General features: G+C 31.3%; 2 protein-coding genes across 2 annotated transcripts; both read right to left on the bottom strand.

The window, feature by feature from the left end:
* Nucleotides 1-224: 224 nt before the first annotated feature.
* On the bottom strand, nucleotides 225-15,492 carry LOC106394674 (E3 ubiquitin-protein ligase SINA-like 7). Its single transcript, XM_048756430.1, has 4 exons — nucleotides 15,167-15,492; nucleotides 14,913-15,082; nucleotides 14,119-14,303; nucleotides 225-683 (listed from the first exon to the last, which is right to left on the bottom strand). Exons 1-4 carry the CDS (start codon nucleotides 15,335-15,337, stop codon nucleotides 370-372), a joined length of 840 nt encoding a protein of 279 aa, XP_048612387.1. The 5' UTR covers nucleotides 15,338-15,492; the 3' UTR covers nucleotides 225-369.
* LOC111198228 (NF-kappa-B-activating protein) lies at nucleotides 768-2,160 on the bottom strand. Its single transcript, XM_022709599.2, has one exon. It carries the CDS (start codon nucleotides 2,129-2,131, stop codon nucleotides 1,016-1,018), a length of 1,116 nt encoding a protein of 371 aa, XP_022565320.2. The 5' UTR covers nucleotides 2,132-2,160; the 3' UTR covers nucleotides 768-1,015.
* Nucleotides 15,493-21,955: the final 6,463 nt, after the last annotated feature.

The following is a 21,955-nucleotide window of genomic DNA, read 5'->3' as shown; positions in this document are numbered from 1 at the left end:
TAGAGTTTCTAATGGTAGAACAAGTGTAAAGTAGCTCTGCAATATTTTGTAGACGAAATGAGTATATGATACAGAGTATTGACAAAGGCTTTCACATTTCTTCAAGCATTTCTGTTTTGTCTTGTGATTCGGATAACAAAAAGTTATTCCTATTTGTTTGCGCATATGAACTTAGGTCCACATCACAAAGTGTTAGGTGCTATAGTTTTACAGATGAAATCTAATAAACAAAAGTAGATGTTGCATTAGATATACATTTCCGATTGTAGTGTTTCCAAAAGAACAAAACTCAAAAGCTCTTTTTCGAACTCCTAAGCACAAAGATAGAGTAGGTAAGTGTGGCTTATGAGGGAAGAACTAGTAGCTTCTTCATGATCCTAGTAAGTCTCCCCGCTTGATGGTTATGAAAAACATGTAGGCAGGGCAGGTCGATGAAGGAACAAACATAACAGACCCACCTGGTAGTTCATTGCTTACTTCACGGACTCTTTCGAGTTTTGATTCAGAAGACAAATGCTTACCCGAAGCTAAAGATAGCTTCAGTTGGTAGGAGAACTCGTCTGTTCCTGGTCCAATACAGCAGGCATAGAACATCCGACCGTCTGGCATGTCGAACCACTCCACAACCACAACTTCTCCTTCTCCTTCTGTAGTCTCTTCCTTGAGAATGATCCCCTTACCACCTAAAGGTATAAACACTTGGGTTCCACATTCAAACATGTCTGAGAACTCGCAGTGTCTAGCTGATTGTCTGGTTCCATTTGGCCTTTTTATTTATTTATTTTTCTCCTTCAATATTAAAACCCAAAACAAGATAGCAAAACGACGTCTCTACAACACGGTCATAAACTAGACGATGAAGAAACATACGTTTGTAGAAAAGCTTCACGCAGCATATAGACAATATTTTATCATGGGGTAACAAAAAAAAACATAACCAAAGATAGGTAAGAGACAAAGAAGTAGGATGAAGCATCAAAAGCAGAGCGGAGCAGCAGCTTCTGTATGTCCCGATTCAGTCGTCAGCCTTTCCAGCACCAAAAGGGTCATGATTCGGACCCAACTCCTCTCCCATATGGCGCTGCACCAGCCTGGAAAGATCAGACATGACCTTAGCCTCACGCTTGGCCTTCTCCTCATAGTTAAACATAGCCAACGCACGCTTGTCTTCAGCACTGTAAACCTGGTTCTCCTTCCTGATACGAATAGCATTCATCCTTTGATGCCTACTCCCACTCATAACATACCCAAGATCCTCAAACCTCTGAATCTCATCAGCGTTAAGACCCACTTCTCCTCTACGTGGGATACGTTTCCCTTGCTGAACGTACTGTGCTATAGCGTCTCCTTCACCGGGTCTTAACGCAGGACCGTAACCGCTCATGTGTCCTTCAGCTTTAGGACCCACCTCAGCTTCTTCTTCTTCTCTGAACTTCTTCAACTCAAGCTCAGTATCCTTAACCTTTTCTTCAAGTTTCGCCTTCAGATCAGTGTCAGAACCATCGCCTGACAGCTTCTTCCGCCTCTTGCTCTTTGACCTGCTATGTTCTTCCCCAGAAGCACTCCTATGTCCTCGCTTCTTTCTGCTTCCTTTCTTCTTATTACTTGTTCTTCGTCCCCTATCTTCTTCCTCGTCGCCTGAGAGCTTCTTCAGCCTCTTGATCTTTGACTTGGTGTGTTGTTGTTCATCACCAGACGAGGAAGCACTAATCTCAGATTCAGAATCACTGTATCTTCTCTTCTTCCTAATACTTGTGCTTTTCTTCCTTTTTCTTCCTAGTTTCCTATCTTCCTCATCGGAATCACTCTCTTCAGATCTCCTAGAGCTCTTACTCTTAATCTTCCTTCTACTACGTTGTCTCCTTCTATCTTCCTCATCAGAATCACTCTCTACAGATTCGCTATCGCTATCATAAGATCTCCTCCCCCTACGCTTCCTAGATCGATCAGTTTCAGATTGCGACTTACCAGAATCAGATTCGACTTTGGCTTTCGGCAGGTTATCATCATCCCTCTCGTCGGCGTTCGGATCTCTCGGCGTGTTCCTCATCTTGATGCGTTTGAGCCTCCGGTACTCCTGGTAGCTCACCCCCTTCAGCTCTTCGTCCGATTCATTCGGAGGAGGCGACATCTTGATCCCTAGGGCCACAACGTGAGTATTTTATAACTCCAGCTAACATTTGGCCTTTTTATTTAACTGTGGGCTTTTTTATTTAATTGTGGCTTTTTACTTTTTACTTTTTACTAAACATGTATTGTTATCCAGCTAAGAAATTAGTGGGATTTTATTTCTTCTGCCTATAATTTTGAAAACCCATTACCTAAATTATTCTCCACCAATTCGAATCAGGTGACTATATAAAATTCTTTTGAACTTTTTTTTTCTCTAATATATGTTAAATTTATTCAAAATAAATTAGTTTTTTTTTCACAGCAAATGCATCATGTTTTTTGAAAAATAAAGGCACTTCAACTTTTAGCAATCTCAAAAACCTATCATCTCGCGACCAACATTTTAGAGGAGCGATTCAAGATATTACTCGCTTCCCTCTTTTCTGTCCGCATCTGAAGCTGATGGTACAATGGCGTTTTAATGTATGTGTATCAACTCGGGTGATAGATAAGACAATGAGAAACATGATCACATCTACGAGGTATCACGTGAACCCTAAACTCCAGGGTCCGATGCGGAGATGGTTTATAACAAAATTTTAGTTAACATATAAAAATAGCAGTGCTATATGAAAAATTATATTAAATAGGTAAATTAACAAATGTTCTATTTTTATTTTTATTTCAAATTATCACTCATCATTAAAATGTTTGAAATTTGTAAACTATATAATATTTTATAACAAAATAAAAGTATTAACATAGGCTAAACTTTTATATCTACAACTATATATTATATTTTTATTTATTTTGAAACTCTCAACAATATATTGTTTAAAAAATTTTATATACAAAAATATAATAGTATAAAATAACCTTTAGTTCATATACTATTTAAAATATATGTTACTCGAAAACTATGAAATTTTAGTAATTTATTTAAAATATTAATGACAAATCAAATTTTAATTATAAATTTATTTTTATTTTAAATAACAAAATCTCTTGATAACAATTTAAAAAATATTACTAATAATTAAAATATTTTTTATAAAACAATATATTAATGTAGTAACAAAAAAAATTCAAAATTCATGTAATGTTCCAAACTCAAAAATAGTTGTGTAATTTTCCAAAAATATTTTGACAAAATTTAACATTTTGAAAATAAATATTCAAACTCAAAATGATAATATTTCAAATTTCACAAAAAATAAAATCATAGATAATAAAAATAACTTTTTGAAATGCACCACGAAAAACTAACTATATATGTTGTAAAAAAGCAATCTAATATTTTGAAGTATTAATTAAAAATAAATAAAATTTAATATCATAACATCCAAAAAATATTCTATATCAATAAAGATTACTGAAATAATATGATAAATACTACTATGTATAAAATTTACTAAACAATAGAGCTATATTATTTAAACAAAACAATATTTTACTTACAAATCCCGTAAAATGCTAAAGTGATATATGTGAAAAGTATATTTTCTTAAATACAACATGTAGATATAAATTATCTTAAGCATATTTCTTCTTTTCTATAATATAAATAAATAAAATTTAAAAATTTATTATTTGCAAAATGTATAAATTAAAGAAATAACATATTTTGAAGAAGGTTATCTATTTGATTATTTCATATTGTTATTTTATTATATCTAACTTGAAAATATATTAGTAAGTAATAAAAATTAATAACAAAATAAAATGTATTAAATAAATCACTATATATTAATAATACCGAATAAAAAATATAAACAATGATATTATAGAGTTACACAATATATAACACTAAAATGGAAATTACATATTGAAAACATTTGTAATAATATCAAATACATTTATAAAATGAAAAATATCTGTACGGATATGCGGGTTAAAATCTAGTCTATACTATTAAAATAGAAGACTTTTTTTTAGATCCCCTGGTATGTTTAAATATTGAGAGCAGTGCCATTGTATTTAAATTTAATTAAAAAAAATTGGAAAAAATTTGATATATCATACACGATTTTCTTAATTAATTAAAACCCAAATTTCCTAAAACTAACACACGACATTAACTAAACCTAACTTCCCCTGTTATTATGGAAATGATTTGTCCCTATCCAACAATTCTTAACTATTTTCCTAAAATGAATATATATAACAACTTAATATATATACTAGATGATAACTCGCGCGCATGCGTGGAGTGAGTTCATATAATAATGTTTGTTAATTAAATGGTTTTAATATTTTGCAACACTACAATATTTATCGGTTGTAAAATGACGAATACAAATGTTGGCCTCATAAATGTATCATCATTGTTGAAGAGTTAATGTATTTTTATTATTTTTAAGACTTTATATGCACAAAAGAAAATAAAAAATTTCGGCTAACAAAAATCACCAAAACCAAATAGGCAACATCGATTGTATAATGGCAAAAGGAGATTAGATTTTCTGCTCTCGATTTGTTTACTATTGACTCTTCATAAGTGATTTCATTTTCTACTTCTATAAAATTGTGTTTTCGTTCTCGTCTCTGTTTCATTGATATGAGTTTAGTTTCTTTTTTAACTTATTCTATAAATTCGGTGAATTACATAAGTGTCAATTTTAAAAGATGGATATCTGTAAAAATTAGTTCCACTCCAGATACATATCTAAGAATCAAAATTTTGAAGAAAATCACCGACAAAATCTTTTAACAAGTTAGTGTTCAAATCTAATATATCAAGTTGTTATAGAATATAAGTGCAACCTCGAAATATAAATGTCTGTCTAGTATATATTCCACAGTTCGGTCTAAAAATCATCTAATTCTACAACAACAAAACAAGTTACTTATTTTATTAGCCTACGCTTTTAAGGTTTAGTTACTTAGGTATACAGATAAAAAAATATATATAGTACTTTACAATTCTAGTATATGTAAACTATGTATAAACTAATAACTGTTTGATTTATTAAATGATAAACCAGAAAACTTATAATAAATAGTATAAATCTCTCATATTTTACAATTATAATAGCTAGATAGGGTATAAGAGAGAAACAAATATTAGACAAATGATCAAATCTCTCATTCTTCGAATAAACTTAGAAGGAGGTGATTAGAACTTTGTCATGATATTTCATTAAAAGCTTTTTATGAATAAAAATCAAGACTAAATTATTTAATCTGAATGAAATAATATATATAGTTTTTCCAATATTAAAAATCACTTCGATTTGAAGAAGTGTGTTTCTGAGATTGTCGGAATAAAATAAGATATTATAAATTACCTATTTAAAAAATAATTTGTATACATAAAAGTATATACATAAGAGTAGGGGTGTCAAAATGGGTAAACCAACTCAAACCAAACCATATCCAAATGGTTTTAAGCTTATATGGGTTATGGTTTTAACCAATCCATTTGACAAATGGGTTGGGTCAATCCATAACTCATTTAAGTTAATGAGTTAATGGTTAATCCATGAACAATAATTTTATAGCTTAAATGGTTACTAAGTAAAAATATTATTTTGGGGCTGAAATAAAAAAGAATACTTAGACTTTTGATAAATACAATTATACAGTTTTGGTGTTAGAAACAATTTTATTATTTTAGCAGGAAAGATAATTTTGTGATTTTAGTGAAAAAATTATATTTAACATTTTGGCGGAAGAACAAAATTTTCTGTTTTAAAGGAAATACAATTTTACGGTTTAGGTGAGAAAACACAGTATTACGGTTTTGGCCGAAAATACAATATTGCGGTTTTGGCGGGAAAACACGATTTTGTGGTTTTGGCGGGAAAACAAATTTTTGCGGTTGTGACGGAAAACACATTTTTTACCGAGAAACACGATTGTACGGTTTTGACAGGAAAACTCAATTTTACGGTTTTAACGGGAAAATCGATTTTGCAGTTTTGGTGGGAAAACTCAATTTTACGTTTTTGGTGGGAAAACTCAATTTTGTCGTTTTGGCGGGAAAATCGATTTTGCAATTTTGGCGGAAAATTTCAATTTTACGGTTTTGGCAGGAAAACTCATTTTTGCGGTTTCGGCGGGAAACTCGTTTTTTACGGTTTAGGCGAGAAAACATAGTTTTACGGTTTTGGCGGAAAAACTCGATTTTGCGGTTTTGGTGGGAAAACTCGATTTTATGGTTTTGGCGGAAAACTCAGTTTTACGGTTTTGGCGGGAAAACACGACTTTGCCGTTTTGGCGGGAAAACACGACTTTACGATTTTGGCAGGAAAACACAACTTTGCGATTTGGCGGGAAAACTTGATTTTACGGTTTTGGCGGGAAAACACGACTTTGCGATTTTGGCGGGAAAACACGACTTTGCGATTTTGACGGAAAAACACAACTTTGCGGTTTGGCGGGAAAACTTTATTTTGGCGGGAAAACTCGATTTTACGGTTTAGTCGAGAAAACACAGTTTTACGGTTTTGACGGAAAAACTCGATTTTGCGGTTTTGGTGGAAAAACTCGATTTTACGGTTTTGGCGGGAAAAACTCGATTTCACGGTTTTGGCGGGAAAACACGACTTTGCCGTTTTGGCGGGAAAATTTGATTTTACAGTTTTGGCAGGAAAACACAACTTTGTGGTTTGGCGGGAAAACTTGATTTTACGGTTTTGGCGGGAAAACACGACTTTGCGGTTTTGGCGGAAAAACACGACTTTGTGGTTTGGTGGGAAAACTTGATTCTACGGTTTTTGCGGGAAAACACGACTTTGCGGTTTTGGCGGAAAACTCAATTTTACAGTTTTGGCGGGAAAATACGACTTTGCGATTTTGCAAGAAAATACGATTTTTTGGTATTGAGATTTAGCGTTTTGATGAAAAAAAATCCAATTTAGAGTTTTGGTGGAAATTTTGATTTTATGATTTTGGCAAAAATTATGATTAAATTTGGCTTATTAAAAAGTCAACATATAATAGTTTTATATATATGAAAAATTGGGTGTTAACAATTTTATATTTATATATGTGTGTGTATATGTGAAAAATTGGGATAGATTTAGTTTATTAAAATTTAGTTATATATATGAAAATATAAAATTGGTTTAGAAATTTAGTTTGGTTATTTTTTGTTTATATATTTGATTTGAGTTTTTGTTTGTTATAAATTTTTATTGGTTTGGTTATGGATAACTCATTATCCATTACAATCCAAACCATTTTAACCAAATCCACTGAGTCCATTAAACCATTTAATCCATTAATCCATTTGTACCCAATTATTCTATCCATTGAGATTCATGGTTTGGATTGGTTTGGTTTGATCCATTAACTTTTACTCATTTTGACATCTCTACATAAGAGTAAACACATAGATCAAAACCAATACCTTTTGTTAGTTTACAATCACGTTTTTGATAAATAAATTAAAACAATCATTTTATTTACTTTATATGGTATAAATCAAACTTTAGTGATATTGACATAGATATATAGTATATTTTAATATAAATATTTATTATTGATACTTCTTACTCTTATGATTTTTTAATATTTGTATATTTGTCGTAACAAAAATTTAAACCGTTAATCACAAAACTTTTAGTGTGAGATTTTTCAATACAAAATATTAAAATCTCAATAACTTTTTAACTGCAAATTTTAAAATTAACATATTTATATACTTTTATATAGTATATAATTTATTTCAAATGATATTAATATATAATATATATATATATATATATATATATATTATGAATATCTATTAATGAGACTTCATATTCATACGATTTATTAGGGCTGAGCATTTTATCCAATAGTCGAACCTGTATCTGAATCCGATCCAAAATCAAACCGAAGTAGCAAAATACCTGAACGGTTATTGAATTTAGATAGATTGGATATCCGAACCTAAATGGATAATATTCAAATTCAAACGGATAATATATGAACTCGAACGGATATCCGAAGATAACCAAACATAAATATACTTAACCATATATTTCTAGTTTACTTCTCTCATTTTATTAAAAATAATTATATTAATGATGCATATTGCTCAAAATTAGATAATATACATATAATTATGGACAAAATCATTTGCTACTCAGTTAATACACATATCAAACTCTTATTCTTGCATTAACAAAAGTTCATCTAAAATTTCAAAACAACAATGAAATTAGTGTCTTTCGATTTTCAAAGTTTTATCTCCAAACCTATTAATAGTTTAATCTTTTAAAAATTTGTAAACCATTTAAGTTAAAAGTATATTTTAAATACAAAAAACTTAAACAATGAAAATTTATTTATTTTTTCTTCAAAATTTAAATATCTGAATCTGACCCAAAATATCTGAACCCGAACATAAAATACCCGAACCCGACCCGAAGTGTAGAAATACCCGAACGGGTTTTATATCTTTATACTGAAATACCCGATACGAATCCGAACGGGTATACGAACGTCCATCCCTATGATATATGATCATTTGTATCTTGACTGAACAAAAAAAAGTTAAACCATTGATCACAAAAAATTTAATGTGAGACTTTTACCATTTTTAGTAATTTATAGTCGTTTTTAAAAATTCAAAATATAACATATAAGAAAAAATCTAATTTTTTTATTATATACTTAATATGATTGTTTAATTTCTTTTAATAATATAAAATTAAACAAAAAAAAGAGAGAAGATACAAAAGTTGTTATAAAATTTGTATATATAATTTAGGCTCCATATGCCTGAAAAAAGCCAATATTAGGTAGATACCATTCCACTATTTCAAACATTGTTATACTTTTAATAATACAACGTTACCCCTACTAAGCGACACACCTAGATATCTCAGCTAAGATTAGTTGTCAGTTCTTGTCTATCATATACATCCTTCACAACGAAAGCTTTTGAACATATCCATCCTACACACCTAATTACTCTTTTAGGCCTTGATTCACAAAAATTTTGTCGTGTAGAGATCTCTAAACATTTCTTCTTTCAATCTTTTGTTTCAGCAGCACAACAAAGAAGAGGTAGACACCTTAAACGGTGGAGCAATGCACTTCCATCGAACGAATTCCCCACCAAATCCTTCTCTTCTCACCACCACTGTCTCCGGTAACAAAAATTCAAACTATTCACTTCGTGTTCACCACCACCGTCTAAAACCGAAATCTCACCTAATCACATCGACATCGTATTCAACGTCACTTGACCAGATTTGTTTCTCGTATCCATCATGTTTAATGCAACTGTCTCAGAAGGTAGAAAAAACAACATTTTTTTAATCAAAATTACAATATTTGTTGACTAAAAGCTAATTGTTATTTTGGATTTATGGAAGAAAACAGGATTACAATCATTTTTCTCAAAAGAATCTGAACAAGGTGTTTTTTTTTTGAACTGCCTCTGAACAAGGTGTTAAGGTATTGAGTTTTTAGAGGTACGGATTCGTAATAGCTTTTTCACCAATATTTGTCTGTTAGAACAAATACATGATAAGTAAAAAGTTGGTTGTTAATAATTATTGTTGTACGCTAATATTAAAACTAGGATAAGACCCGCGCCTTGCGCGGAATTAAGTTATTATTTTTATTATATTTTGGAGAATGAAACAATAGTTTGGCTTCATTTGGATTAGGGGTGTTCAATCCAGATATCGAGTTGGTTTCGATTCGGTTCGGTTTTTTTCGGTATTTTGGTTAGTAAAATATAACTACTATTCTAAATCCATATTTACTTTGACTTTAGTCTTTCACATACTTTTGAAAGATTTCAACTGGACAACTAAATTGATCAGCCAATCTTGTTGCTTTAAATCATTAGTATATATATATATATTATTTAGTTTGAATATTTATTAAATAAAAATTCATATGCGTTATATTTTATGATCATTTGTAACTTATTATAAAAAAAATAATCTATTGATCACAAAATTTTCAGAGTGAGAATCTTCAAATTTCTAATAATATATAGACGTTTTGAAAAATTCAAAATATAACATATAAGAAAAAATATAAATGTTTTTATTATATATTTAATGTGATTTTTTAATATCTTTTAATAATATAAAATTAAAAAAAGAACTAAGATACCAAAATTGTTATCAAATATTTATTATTCATAATAATTAATTTTCATATATACGTTAATCATATTAGGTAATTTCGTAGCTTCTAATTAAGGAAAGTGCAAAAACAATATTTGGTAGATTATTTATCAATTCGAATATTCGATAGTTAGTTTAATAAAAAATATAATGTAAGTTAAGATGGACCAACCTATTTTTTTAAGAATAGTATATTTTATATAGTCATTTATTAAATGAGAATTTATAATCATACACTTCTATGATCATTCATATCGTTTTATAACTGAATATTTAAATCATCGATAACAAAATTTTCAATGTGAAATCTTTAATAAGTTTATAATTTATAAATGTTTTTGAAAATTCATTGAAAGTTTTAATATTAAAATATTTATGTAATCTTATGGTATATAGTTTAATCTATATATATATATATATGTTTTATTATTAAATGATATTTTTTACTCATATGGTTTTAAAATCATGTGTATCTTCTTATAATATTAAATAAAAATTCATATTAATACAATTTTATGATCATTTGTAACTTATTATGACAAAAAAAAAATCTATTGATCACAAAATTTTAAGAGTGGTGATCTTCAAATTTCTAATAATTTATAGACGTTTTGAAAAATTCAAAATATAACATATAAAAAAATATAAATATTTTTTATTATATATTTAATGTGATTTTTAATATCTTTTAATAATATAAAATTTTTAAAAGAACTAAGATACAAAAATTGTTATCAAATATTTATTATTCATAATAATTAATTTTCACATATATGTTAATCATATTAGGTAATTTCGTAGCTTTTATTTAAGGAAAGTGCAAAACATTTTTTGGTACGTTATTTATCAATTCGATAGTTAGTTTAATAAAAAGTGTAATATAAGTTAAGATGGAGCAACCTATTTTTCTAAGAATAGTATATTTTATATAGTTATTTATTAAATAAGAATTTATAATCATACGGTTCTATGATCATTCATATCATTTTATAACAAAATATTTAAATCATCGATAACAAAATTTTCAATCTGAAATCTTTAATAAGTTTATAATTTATAAATGTTCTTGAAAATTCATTGAAAGTTTTAATATTAAAATATTTATGTAATCCTATGGTATATAGTGTTTAATATATATATATATATATTTTTTATTATTAAATGATATTTTTACTCATATGGTTTTAAAATCATGTGTATCTTCTTATAATAAAAATGTTAAACCATTGATCATTAATTTTTAACATAATAATTTTAATATTTTTAGTCATTTATTGTCGTTTTTAAAAATTCAAAATATAACATATACGAAAAAAATCTAAATTTTACTTTTATAGCTAATTTGATTGTTTAATTTATTTTAATAATATAAAATTAAACAAAAAATGATGGAGGAGATATAAATTGTTATCAAATCTTTATTATTAAAATCATTAATTGTCATATATATATTAGTCATTTATGGTAATTCCGTAGGTTTGATTTAAGGAAAGAAAATAACATATCATATCATTATATCATATAGTTTGACCAACTTATGTATCTAACAACATATAAAAATCGAATGTGGACCTACTTATTTTTCAATTGAATGTAATTGACTACCTAATTGAGTGCCACCTATGCATTGGGGTCTATTTTAATTAATACAAAATTGAGGTTACATCTTTTCAAATGTTCCTCAATTAATATATAGGGGATTCGTCTAACTGGATGGCATATGATTTGTTGCTCTTTCTTTACGTTTTTATAGTTAAACTGATTAGATAATATATATTAACTTGTAAGATTCATCGTAAGTGTTAATTTATATCTTAGTATCTCTGAGTAATGCTTACACGACATGTTATTTTCATGGACTGTTAAGCAGAGGAATATATATTATGTCATTGTGTAACTGTTATTATTAACTACTACCTTTTATTTCAGAGGTATATTCACTTTGTATTTTTACATAAACATTAGTTATGGTGAGGTACATCATAGGCGATGATGAGTCTATGTCAACGGCGGCAAAAACTGACTCTGATTGGTAGATGATGAACTTTTGGACAACATGGTTCGACTTGTGTGTGAATGCCATGTTTTGAAGAACGTGAGGGCCAAATGGCCATCGATTTGACCTTGCGGGATGAGTAAAAACAGAAAGAAAAGGAAAGAGGGAGATAATCATACTGAACTAAATATTATTACATTGGACAGATCCTTGCTTTTTGAATCCACATAAGGAAAGATCTTCTCATTACATTCGAACAATTATGCTATCAAGTATTATAACTTTCACATTTTATAGTTAGATACTAAGTTAATACTTACCAGTTACAACCTAGCTTATACTAGTCATGAATTTATTACTGATCTCAGCAGAGACCATGTGCCAACCAAAGTGTGACCGCACCTTATATTTATAGTTTAGATGTCATTTTGTTTGGCAGGCCCTAATATATTGCATAGCACCTAACCTAACGCTTACTCGCTTATATATATATTCTTGAGTCTACCGTTTACAGCTTTTTGTTCATTAAGTGGGATTAAATATGTTACGTGACCCTAACATAATGCTTAATGCCTAAGTTTCACATACATATATGTAAATACCACAAAATAATTTCAGCTAACACGATGTGCAATTACTATATTCTAGTGTTATATACTGTCTAAGATACTCAGAATTAGCATATAACATAAATGTTATCCCTTAAACAAAATGGTAGCATGTATATATATGAGATATGATATGTTCTTTTAGATAAACATGCTATTTGGCTTTGTTAGATGTGAGTGGCCAGCTATATTATAAAACACAGATAACATATACTTAGCGGCTAATAAACTTAGGAATTTATGTACTTACACTCATCGATTAGTTTGTGGGATAACATATCACTTAACCACCAAGTAAGCCTGGTAGTAGCGAACACAAACTAATTGCAGCTAACATAATGTGTTCCCACTAACTTATACTGTTATATATTATCTAAGATGTTCAACATAAGCCAACTAGAAGATTAACCTTTAAAATATACTGGATATGTAACATAACATATTAAACGCTACTTTATAACTTATCGTCAATTTTATCTTCTTCTTCTACACAAAGACTTTTAACCAATCCCTGCTTTATATCCTCCATGATTGTTCTTTTTTACTTTTTTCTCTTCTTTTGAATATCGAATTCACTCTCTCCAAAAAAATCACAAAAACACAACTGAATTTATTAATAAAGAAAATTAGTTGTACATACCTTCAAAAGTTATCTGCCATTAATGCATAAATCATAAAACCTACATGAAAGAAAGGGACTAGTTGATCGATTTCTTTTTTTCTAAAGTGAGAGAGGATGTCCATGACTTATCTGAGAAATAAGAAAGAGCAAAATAATAGTAACAGTAGGAGAAACACATGATGACAATAATTCATGATTTTGAACAAGATGATGAGGATAATAGTCTCTAAAATAAATCTGCTGGTGAAGAATCGAGGAAGAGAGAGAAAGGTGAACAGGAAGCTACAATATAGAGGATCTCATAGGATATTGTCATTTTCTCGACTACTGTCACTAAGAAAAGGTCAATATGGGAAGATCACATTCAAATTGCTACAGGAAATGGGGGTTTAAAGCGTATAAATGTAGTTACTTAATTTTGGCTTTCATTATGTATATACAACCAATTGTCTCATTTTTATATATAGGAGATATGCTATGAAATTTCTATGACTATTTTTATGATATCACAGATAATGGAACGAATTATTATACATATATATATATGTATATATTAGATGTCGTTGATTTTATATCATAATATCACAAATAAAGCTGAAATGAAAATGACTAAAAATACAGAAATACAATTCAATAACATATCACTCCACAACCACAATTTCTACTTCTCCTTCTCCTTCTGTAGTCTCTTGATCCTCTTACCACTTAAGGGTATAAACATGGGCGTTCCACATTCAAACATGTCTGAGGACTCGCAGTGTTTAGCAGCAACGCGGTGTTCATATAAATCCTTGAAGAAGCAAATGAAGTCGCAGCTGCTAAAAGGGCAAGGACGGTGGGTGTAAGCACAGTGCTTTACATGTGTTGATGTTTCAGCATAAGTAGAGCTGGGTTTGCGGGTAAAACCCGCCCCGCTTGACCCGCCAACCCGCAGGTTGAGTGATTTTTTTGACCCAAAAAATTTGATCCACTTGATCCGCAAGAAGAAAATATGAAACCCGCATCCGCCCCGCATAAACCCTCGGGTAATCCGTTAAACCCGCGGATAATATTAATAATAATAAAAATTATTAATTTAAATATTTTTATTAAAAATAATAAGAAAATTTAATATTTTAAATATCATTTATTAAAAATAATAATGAAATATAATATTTTAAATATCATTTTTTAAAAATAATAATGAAATATAATATTTTAAATATTTTTTATTAAAAATAATAATAATCATCTATTTATAATTTAAATTAAATATTTTTTTAAAAAATTTGTTTAAAAATAATATTTTTAGAAAAAAAAATCTTTTTTTTTTTATTTTTGCGGGTTGGCGGGTACCCGCGGTTGAATTTTAGCTGACCCGCACCCGCCCCGCATAAAAAGCACTCGACCCACATCCGCACCCGCGAATCAAATTTTTCAAATCACTCGATCCGCACCCGCCCCGCAACGGGTCAAACGGGGCGGAGCCCGCAGATAATGACTCAAATTCCCAGCACTAAGCATAAGGGACAGCCTCAGAGCAACCAGCATTTGGACATGGAACTGTAAGTAGCTCAAGAATCCGTTCCAAAGCTCTGTTGCGGGAAGCCATGGTTAAGGAGCATGTTGCACATTTTTGACTCAACTTTCCCCAGCAAGAAGAGCATGCTATATGACCATTCTCACACTATATATGTAAAAAAAAAGAGTTTATGATTAAAACACTATTTATGAGAGGAGAAGTGCAGTTTCAGGGATGAGAAATGTTAACCTGAAAGATGGGAATGGTGAGGGAATCGAAGCAAACGGGACAGTCCGTAGCATTTAGATCCAGCAGAGTCCCGGTGCGTTTCTTCTTCTCCTCAGATTCGGTCGAAGTACGTTGCCTCTTTTGCGAAGTACTCTTGTTCAGTCTCATCTCGTCCTCAGAGCAATCTTCCATTTCGAGATTGGCAAGGCTCGGTTGTCAATCTGACCAACTCTAGTCAATCCATCTGGAAACCCTAGCTGATTGTCTGGTTCCATTTGGGCTTTTATATTTAGAGTAATTGCACCCCATGACCATAAAACAAAACGTTATTAGGTGAATGGTTATGACACTGTTACACTTTCATAATTTCATCTTTGCCCCTACACTAGATCTGAGGCGAGTCTGACACACTGAGCTTCTGCAGCTATACATGATAAAGTAGTTGTAATTATTACCCTACTGAACTCTACTACTTCACGCCATCTCTTAACATCTGAAACTAAAAATATTCAATTTTGAAGTTATTCTAGCTCACATGATAATCTGATATCTCTCTCTAACTTTTTTTTTTGTCACTGACTAAATCTCGTCACTTATGTTTTTCGAGATTTATTCGTATTATCCTCTAAAAATTCAGTTTGAGATCCAACTCCCCAATGGACACTCTTCTCCCTATCATCAGATTTGCCGTGTCTTGTTTAACAAAAGAAGAAAAACATTAGGCTCCGTCAAGTCCCACCTCGAGAATCACCACCTCCTCGCCACCATCAAATACGAAGACCTCACCGTCAAGCGGTTCCATGATCTTTAAATCCGGTCATGTTCCGTCCACACACACACAAACATTAGATTACCGTTTGTCTGTGTCCTCTCTTTCTCTCTCAGATATGGGCACCAAGAACGCGAGAGACAAAACCAACAACTGTGCGGAGATTAACTCTCGTCAACATCGCATATCTTCTTCTTCCTCCGCACCTCCGCCTGAGCTCATGGGCCAATCTCCTCCTCAAACCCTTGTGCTACCCAATCTCCTCTCATGCTTGTTCCTCAGGTTATCTCTCCCATATTCACTTTGCTTAAAGTGATGACTGAAAAAGGTTTAGAGTTTTTATCTTTCTTTTTATTGTTATTTAGTTGTGCTCCTTTCCCCATTTATGATGGGCATGGGGGTTGTGTTACCTGCAGAGTTCTCTAAGAAGCATCTTTACCTTAACGTTCTTTCAGCTGGGTTACCATGTGAGTTGGTCTGTTTTACTTTGTTCAGATTCATAATTTTTTTTACAAAGCAAGACTGTTTTGGTGTCCCTCAGTAGGTCTCACTTCACAATCTTTCCCGTCATTTTGTTGATTCGATTGGAGGGGTCTCCAGCTAGATAGGACAGATCAAACAGAGCTTAAATTTTTTTACCAAGATTCAAGGCTTACATAAATGCTTCAAAACTTTGAGAAGGATACACAAAGGGAAAAAACATGAAATATGTGTTTCAGTGATTGTGTATGACAAATGTATCCCGTTAGCATATTTGATATCATATTCTAATAACTAAGTAGCTATGTAGATGTTATCTAGTTATCATTGAGTTTATCCTTCTGTTTCCTAGAATCGAGATACTATTGTTAATATCCGGTTTTATGTTTAACATAACTCAAAAAACTTATAGTCTTATGTTATAGATTATCCAAATAACAACCATATAATTATGAAACAAAACGCTTAGAGCATCTCCAATGTACACCTCTATATTTTTCTCTAAAATAGAGAACTTTATTATAGAGGTGAAAATGTTTCAATGTATGCCTCTATAATAGAGTTTCTCTATTTTAGAGAAAAATATAGAGGAAAGTTACTTTTTCTCTCTATATTTAGAGTTGAAAATAACATATCTCTATATTTTTCTCTATAAATAGAGAAACTCTATAATAGAGGCATACATTGGAGCATTTTCACTTTTATAATAGAATTTCTCTATTTTAGGAGAAAATATAGAGATAGATATAGAGGTGGGTTGGAGATGGTCTTATAGATCAGTCATATTTCAACTGACAGAGTTTACTATATACCTTATTTAATCATTTTAATATACCAGTCTTAATTTTTTTTATCCAGATTACAAGTCGAAAGAAAGATGACACACTAGTGTTTTAAGAAGAAATCCCTAGTTACATATAAATAATTTTATCCATAGCTAAAACCGGTTTATTCTATTCACAACATATAGTACTTAAAAAGTTTTCCCGGATAATAAATGTCATAACAGGTTTTTATAAATTATACACAATCCAGATCCACTACTTAAAACGTTATACGGATAATAAAAGTCCTTATCGGTTTAATATAAATTATTCACAAACCAGATTTCAAAAACTAAAATCGGATAAGAAGTTGTATAAATGCTATGCATATGTAATATCTGGTTATTATAATTATTATCTAAAGGTGTATAGATGTTAGGTATATTAAAGGTGTGTATGGGATCAGAGACTGCAATAAGATATGGTGGTTTGGCGGAAGTTATATCTGCTTAAGCTCCTCCACTTGTCCGTTTGATTCCCTGATGTCTTTGTATGTTCTTTCATTTTTTTGAATGGATGGCATTTTCGTAATTCCATCTTTGTCTTCCTTTATGATTTTTTTTGGGTTTTATGTAACTCTTTTTACGTCTGTCTTTCATTTTTCTGTTAAATCTTTTGTTTTTTTTTGCATTTTCTTCTTTTTTAACGACTTCAACCTGCATATTTCTCATGAAACATTTGTTTTCAAATTTTCAAAACCAAAAACTTGAGATTTCCGATTTAATTGCTGAATAGAATGTAATCAACACGGTTGACGAACACTAAGCACTATGACGGTGAATAACCGGCCGTCACGGCCGCATTTTCGAATTATCTTTCTACTCCATTGATCTGGTTTAATTCCACCAATATTTCAACAATGATGTCTTTTTTTTCTGTCAACTCAGCAATATCCCGTTATCATATAATATTGTAACTACTATTTGTATTCACACCCGCTTCATTATATCCATATATTTTAAATTCAAAAAGGTGTAAAGATTAACTATACCTACACGACAATAGACTGACACCAAACCCTGCAACCTGACCTGCCTACCCAGTTACAAACCCAGTTTCCGAAAAACTTAGCCCCAAACACTTCTCTCTTGAGGACACTTACGTAAAACCAACTACTGACACTATCCATCTACCTGATTACACAAAGTATATGCACAATCACCTAATTACCTCTCAACTTTTGGTTATTCACCTAAATGACTCTTATATTTAATTGTGGGCTTTTTATTATATTTTAATAATAAACTAAACAATGTCATTGACCATATCATAAGAATGTTTATTTGAATTTTAAAGAACAATTATAAATTACTAAAAGTATTAAAAATTTCACATTGAAATTTTTTGATCAATGATTTAAAATTTATTATAACAAGATGTAATTGATCAATATCATATGAGTAAAAGTCTCATTTAATAGATATTCATATTCATACATACATACATATATGTATATTTATATTAATAAACTATATACCATATAAATAAATTATATACCATACAAGACCCATAAATATTTTAATTTCAAAATTTAAATTAAATAAGTATTGTGGACATTATATTTGTATTTCGAAATTTGAGCATGATTATAAATTATTAAAACAATTACAAATCTCACATTGAAAATTTTGTTATCAATGATTTAAAATAATTGTTAGAAAACAGTACAAAAACTATATGACTAAAAAATCATTTAATAGATATCTATATTAAAAAAATCATTTTCTTTTTTGAGGGCTATTTTTATGACAAAAACTTAAAAATAGCTATTTGAGAGAATCGCCCTTACATATATGCTAAATTTTTTAAATTTATTTATATGCCACACAAAATAGATAAAAGTAATTGTGGATTTATTTACTATAATTTTCTTATAAATAAAAAAAGAGTGTTTGCTTTAATTTATATGTTCACATCAATTAAATTATATAGGTAATAGTTTTTAGTTTCTCAATTATTCAATTCAATTATTCAATGTATATTTATTACTTAGTTTTTATTTTATAATATGTAAAAGAATATAAAATAGGTAATAGTACATAAAAATAATATATATATATATATATATATATATATATAGTTATACACAGTGCATCCCAAGGTGCGTATCTTAAACTAAACTAGTACGTAAAAAAGCAGCCAATACGCTCTCTCTCTCTCGAAACCCTCCGCCTCCTTGAAGAAACCCTAGCGCAGCGGCTCCACCCCCGGCGTCCGAGTCTCTAGCTGCGTCGGAGGCTTCTCCTCCAACTCCCTCTCTCCTTTTCTTTTTGCCCTACCGGTACCCCCTATTCCTCAGCGATATGCTTGACGTCTCTGGTGAACTCTGACGTTCCCGGTGGCTGTTCTGACCGCGGCGGAGCAAAATCTGGTCAAATCGAAGGTGGATCTGGAGCGTCAGCGATATGAGCGAAGAGGTGGTCACTGGTTGGGTCGGCTTTTAGGGTTCTGCTGTCGGAGTTTGGTTCGAGCCGTATTACTTTGGTCTCGTCGGCTCCCAGTGAAGAGGCGGTGGCACGTGACTGTTATTGCTTGACACTTTGACTGCGGATCTGGAGGCTGGTCTCACCTTGCCGGCTTGAGGTTCAGATTTGCAAGAAAGGAGTGTGTGGTGATGTTAGGAGTTTATCTCGGCACGTGAGATGCTCTATGTCTCCTCCCGTTCAAGGAAACTCCAGAGTTCCCCTGTGGAGGCACACCAAAGCTCGTACGAAGGACATGTGTTCACCGTACTTTCTCTTGTGATGTGTGTACCGTAACTTCTGGAGACCGTTAAGAATCGTCTATGGTTTGGTCGGAAAAAGGAAGGGAGGTGCTTCTTCTTTGTTCAAGCAGAGTTGCGACATCGGCGTGAAGGCGTCTGGTTAGGAGAAGTCGTTCCTCTGGTTCTCGGAGGCGAGTCGTGACAGACCTTCTGCTTTTCCGAGTGGTATGCGGGAGACTTCGAAGGGCCATTGGTGATCACGGTTAGAGGCACAATATGCGCAGTACCGATTATTGTTTATCTGGTAGTTGGGCCTCTTCTTCTGCTTCACAGGTTCAGGTCTGATCGTTAATGAAGCCATGGCCTCAACCCGCTTTTCCAGCTATGAAACCGCTGTCCTGAAGCTCTCAGATACATGGAGAGGTTGATGCGCCAGTGTGGCGATGCAGTAACTGGTCGGACTGATTCTTCTGACCACTAATCCAGTTGCTAAGAGCCCTAATGAAAGTCCTCTCTCAATAGTGAGAAAAGCGCCTTTCGGGTGATGAAGCAATGGCCAAGCTTATTCATTAGATCCATTCACTGTGTGCTAATCCTTTAGAATTCTCATTATTGGATCTGCTGGCAAAGGATATGTCTTGTAGTCTGTTTTTAGTGGTAGGATTTAGTGGTAGAATTTAATGGTCTAAGAGATGGTTCATTCCGAGTAGTGGGATGTTCTCATTCTCGTTGTGGTGAAAAATGCAATATCGGATTGACTCGAGTAGCGTAGGATCCTTCTAAGTGTTCATAGGTGATACTAGATCCCGATATTGTATGTGGGGTGAAAATCTTATGAGGTTGTAATCTCGTTACCACGAATTGGTTAATACAAAGTTGAAGTTGAGCCAAAAAAAAAAAAAAAAAACTAAACTAGTACGTATATAACTGAAAATTATAGATCAATTAGGATCAAATAGTACGTAAAAATAATATTGTTGTTGACAGTCTACTTTGTCTTTCTCCGCAAGCAAATTTTTGTTTAACAGGATACGACAGAGTAGCATAAGAAATTTTATTACTTAAAAATAAAAGCTGGCCACGATTAAACAACTGGTCAAGTCAAGTTCATAGGCGTGCTATGCAAGTACCAAGACAAGGTCGTCTTCTTTTTATGTAGAAAGCAAAGAAACTTAGTACTTATCAAATAATCTTCACTGTTTTGATCCGGTTGAAAGATATATACTATTTCATTTACATTTTGTACTATGGAGGTTCCAAAATCCAAGAAAGATGGACGAATGAAACGTCTCAAGCTTGATGATCCTGCTACAAATCACTACCGATATGAGAAATCAAAAGTACGGGAAATGGCAGAAAAGATAGTAGATGAAATTGAAAAAGAGGTAATTATACTTTGGAGAAAAGAGGGAAATGTCTTTATAGATATGTTGAAAATAGTATCACGATCTAAGTTCTAACAGTGCCAAACATTTTTATGTCTGTGTTTAATGGTTAACAGCTTGATCCTGAGAGCAATATCTCAACCCTAAAAAAACAATTGAAATATGCATTAGGCTTCTACGAGAATTGGATATCGTTCTACCAAAATACATTGGCTTGTTTGAAGATCAAACTTGAATATATATTTGTTGCTCATGGTGCAGATATTGATAACAAGAAGGTACATTTTAAAGAATTTTTTTTTTTTTTTTACTTTTAATTTTCAAAAAGTTTGACCGAATATGTTATGCTGATATATATTGGCAGAACCTAAATCATCGGATGTTGCATGAGGTGCATCACATGGTTGCTGAGAGATATCTTCTCAAGATGTTTAATCCGAAAACACATAAAGAATATGGTTATCCGTTCAAGGCGCTTGATGAACAAGTACGAAAATTTTGTTGACTATTATACTGTTCATCTTATTTTTTTTCTCTTTGCAAAAACTTATTTTGATTTAACTTTCTCATAGGTTGAGCTTAGAGAAGTTGACCGGAATTCATCGTTGTCTAGAAATGAGATAAAAAAAACAGATTCAAGTAAGTGTA

Source organism: Brassica napus, chromosome C4 (genome assembly GCF_020379485.1).
Source record: "Brassica napus cultivar Da-Ae chromosome C4, Da-Ae, whole genome shotgun sequence".
In the NCBI taxonomy this organism is placed as follows: domain Eukaryota; kingdom Viridiplantae; phylum Streptophyta; class Magnoliopsida; order Brassicales; family Brassicaceae; genus Brassica; species Brassica napus.
This window is presented reverse-complemented; position numbering and strand designations above follow the sequence as displayed.

Coding starts and splice junctions, on each gene's coding strand:
- LOC106394674 (XM_048756430.1), bottom strand. CDS start 15,337: ATGGAAGATTGCTCTGAGGACGAGATGAGACTGAACAAGAGTACTTCG. Junction 14,304..14,912: donor GAGGCTGTCCCTTATGCTTA/GTGCTGGGAATT, acceptor CCGCAAACCCAG/CTCTACTTATGCTGAAACAT. Junction 684..14,118: donor CATGTTTATACCCTTAAGTG/GTAAGAGGATCA, acceptor TTATACCTTTAG/GTGGTAAGGGGATCATTCTC.
- LOC111198228 (XM_022709599.2), bottom strand. CDS start 2,131: ATGTCGCCTCCTCCGAATGAATCGGACGAAGAGCTGAAGGGGGTGAGC.